Source organism: Gaeumannomyces tritici (genome assembly GCF_000145635.1).
Source record: "Gaeumannomyces tritici R3-111a-1 unplaced genomic scaffold supercont2.9, whole genome shotgun sequence".
Classification (NCBI taxonomy): domain Eukaryota; kingdom Fungi; phylum Ascomycota; class Sordariomycetes; order Magnaporthales; family Magnaporthaceae; genus Gaeumannomyces; species Gaeumannomyces tritici.
This window is the reverse complement of record NW_008804553.1, coordinates 251,957-255,419: the sequence shown is the minus strand read 5'-3', so window position 1 is coordinate 255,419 and position 3,463 is coordinate 251,957. Positions and strand designations below refer to the sequence as shown.

Genomic DNA, 3,463 nt, shown 5'->3' with positions numbered 1-3,463 from the left:
ATTAAATTTAACGTTTTTGTAATTATTATTTTTTTTTTTAACGGGACCCAAATCCGGTAAATGTTAAAAATTTAATAGCTTACCAAATATTTAACCCCGGTACGAAAATTAATTTTAAAATGCTTAAAATCCGCGTTATGGGACCTTTTTACGTTTAAAAGATAAATTTTGCACCCGTAAGCGTAAATGCCGTCCCAATCCGGTTTTAAATTGGTTGTTAAACCCGTAAAAAATTCCGGGGCGTAATGCCGAAACTACCCCCGAAACCAATTTAAAAGGATATCGTTAAAAACGCGCATGCTTTTCGACGGTAAAAAATTTATATTTTTTAACCAAACGGTAACGTAAACCGTTTCCGGCTATAAATGTTTAAAAAATTTTACGCTTTTGCGCATGCATATTCCTTTCGTAATAACGTTTTGTCCCGTGCGTTCGATTATCCCGTTAGGTTTGTAAATGTATAACGGTAAGGTTTTAATAACGATGCTTTTAATTTAAGCCCATTTTTCGTACTTCGAAAACCTTTTTACAAATATAATGAACTTTTTTTGGTCGTATTTAAAGGTAATAATAAACAATTCGTATTGTTTTTTTACTTACGCTTCCCATTTTTTTAAGATTTTAATAACCGTCGATCCCTTTTTATTTGGAAATGTAAAGCTTTAAATTTTGCCGCTATATTTGTTTATTAACAGCAAAACCCAATTTATCCTTAATTTCGATTTAGGGTAATTAAATAAATTAAACCAAACTTTTTAAAAAAGGCGCATAGCCCTTTTTATAAAGCGTTTAAAAACGACGGTTATAGCATAAATTGTTGCGCATGTTTCGCATTTAATCCGTTTGGGTCCTTTAATTTTAACGTTCCGGGCGTTCCAAACGAAAGCTTTTAGCGTTTGTAATTCCAAATAACCATTGCGCAAATGCCAAAAGTCGGCGGTATTTTTTTGCGGTTTTGTAAAATCCGAAAATGGACGTTACGTATGCGTAATACGCTTGCAGCGTAAAAATTTTTTAATTGCAAAAGCTAAAACCGTATTTTTTGGGAAAGATTGCAACGTAATTAATATAAAGTAAATAGCAACAAGTTTGTATTTATAAAATATTATGTTATTTTTGCGCTAAAAGCGTTTAATTACTTTCCCGTTAGTAATTTCCCCAATGCGCAAAATCGCGTTTTTCCCGCAAAACCATACCCTTTTAGCGTTTAAACGGGTTTCCGAAATAATATTAATATAAAAGCCTTTTACTAAAACGACGTTATAAAGCTTAAAGTTTCCGCTTCCGTTTAAAAAGCCAAAAAGCGTACAAATGCCACGTTCCAAGATCGGAAGGTATTAAGTGCCGTATTAAACCGTTTCGGTACCGTTTAACGATTGGAATAACCTTTCGTTAAAGCGCTTTTTATCGTTAATAATGTAAAGCGAACCGCAATTATCGAATAGCGTGCTATTAAAATAAATATTTTTTATAATATCGAAAGCCGAAAAAACGCTTTAAAGCAAAAGCATTTTAAGTACGGCCGCGTTTAAATCCCATTTTTTTTAAAGCTCGGGAACCGGAGCTTAACGCGCTTTCGGCTTGCTTTTTTTAAACGGAATTTTTAAATTTGCTTTTGGAAAAATTTTTTTTTTAAATAATTTCCAACGGTTTTTTTCCAGGGACTTTTTAATTTTTTTGCATTTTTCGTTGCTTGGTTTGTTGCGAAAACGTTCGAAATCGCCGGTAAGCACGTAAACGAGCTTTTAACAATTTTCCGGTTTTTAAAAATGGTTTTAAATGCAAGCCGGGCATTCGTACGTTATCGCATTATTTCGTTAAATGCTTTTAGCTTTTTTGTTTTTATTTTTAAATGCGCCCCCGAAAATCGGAAACGCGAGCTTTTTTTTGGTGCCCGAATTATTAATGCGGTGCTAAAAAAAAATCGTTAAAAACTTGGTAACCAAAGTATCCATTTTTCCCGTAAAGTCGCCCGTAACTATTTTTTAACGGTAGCGCTTTGCCCAAAAAGGGTCGAAGCGCTTTATATGCTTAAAAAAATTAAGTATAAGCGTAAAGCCCTATATTTTAAAAACGTTTTAATTTTGGTTTAAATAAAAATCGCTTGGAATTTTGGGAATTACTGGTTAACATTTGTAATGCTAACGGCCTTTTTAACCGTATTGCGGTACTTTTAAAAAATTATTTAAATTTCCATTATGGAAATGGGAACGTAAAGCGCTTTTAAACAAATAATGGTGCTACAAAAAGTAACGTAATTGTTGGTTTAAGCTTTTAATTGCGCGTTTGCAAACGCGACAAGGTTTACGAAAAAGTTAATCCATTTGGAAAGGGTTGTAATTTTTTTCGAAGCGGTTTTGCTCGCGGTATTTTTTGCTTTAAGCGCTTTTTTATGCTTAGCTTTAAAATTACTTTCGGTAAAAACCGAAAGGGCTTAAAAGGGTTCGGGATTAAATCTTCGCGTGGCTTCGCTTTTGTTTTGCCAAGCCTTTAAACAAGCTTTTTTCTTTTCGGTCGAAAAAATCGTTTGCTAAGCCAAGCGCTTAAATTTATGGTTTTTAACGTGCTTGGCCCGGGCTTTTGCTGCAAAGGAATCGAAATTTAGGGTTTCGTCGGCCTGTACGTCGTTCGGGAACTTTAAATTAAGGTTAATTTAATTCCAAATCCTTAAAATTAATGCGTTTTAACAAAGCGCCGTAAATTACGTAAGCCATTGTTTTTAATTTTTAAATAGCGCTATTACAAAAAGGTCGTTATCCGTACCACCCATAATTGGTAGCAACCGGAAGCTTATAAAAGTAAAGCGGTAAAGGATAAAAGGTTAAAAGCTTTAAAAGCGTAAAAACGTAAAAATTAAAAAAATGGAATTTAACAAAGGTTTTTGGCAACGTTCGGGATTAATAACAAAATTTGCTTCGGTAAAAAAAACTTTGTCGAAGGAGGTTTTGGAAACGTAGGAATTTTTCCGTAAAAAAATTGCGGAAAGGAAAAAAAGGATAAACGCGCTTGGAAAAGCGCGTTTAAGAACGATTTAATAAAGGTAATGAAAAGGGAATAAATCCGTATTGCTAAGCCTTTTACTTTACGTTAAAAGGTTTAAAAGTTGCCGGGCTTATAATTGTTGCAAGCAAAAGGGATAAGCACGGTATAAGGCTATTCCGGTTAATATGTTTTAAGGAGGAAAGGATTTGTAGTGCAGGTCCCCGTAGGGGCCTTTGCCCTTTATATATACGTAACTCCCTGTCCTCCTTGCTTATTAAGCTTCCCTTTTAACGCCTGGAAGCGTCATACGCTTCCAGGCAGGGGGACCGCTTTTCCGATGCCTTAGGCATTTGATATTTATGCCTAAGGCTTCCTTACGACAGTATATACTGTTTACTTTGTGATAGCTTACCTTTAAATTTATTGTTAATTTTCCATTTTCCTTTTTTTAACCTACCCTTAACCATAAAATCGTTAAATA

At 34.1% G+C, this 3,463-nt stretch overlaps 1 protein-coding gene across 1 annotated transcript in view; it reads left to right on the top strand.

Moving 5' to 3' along the window:
• Nucleotides 1-2,861: 2,861 nt before the first annotated feature.
• Nucleotides 2,862-3,463, top strand: part of GGTG_12546 (hypothetical protein) — a gene marked incomplete at both ends in the record, with an annotated part of 2,394 nt that continues 1,792 nt past the window's right edge. The window contains 2 exons of the mRNA XM_009230446.1: nt 2,862-2,877; nt 3,095-3,232. Of these exons, the coding sequence (XP_009228710.1) occupies nt 2,862-2,877; nt 3,095-3,232 (154 nt within the window). The remainder of the gene's footprint in view (nt 2,878-3,094; nt 3,233-3,463) is intronic.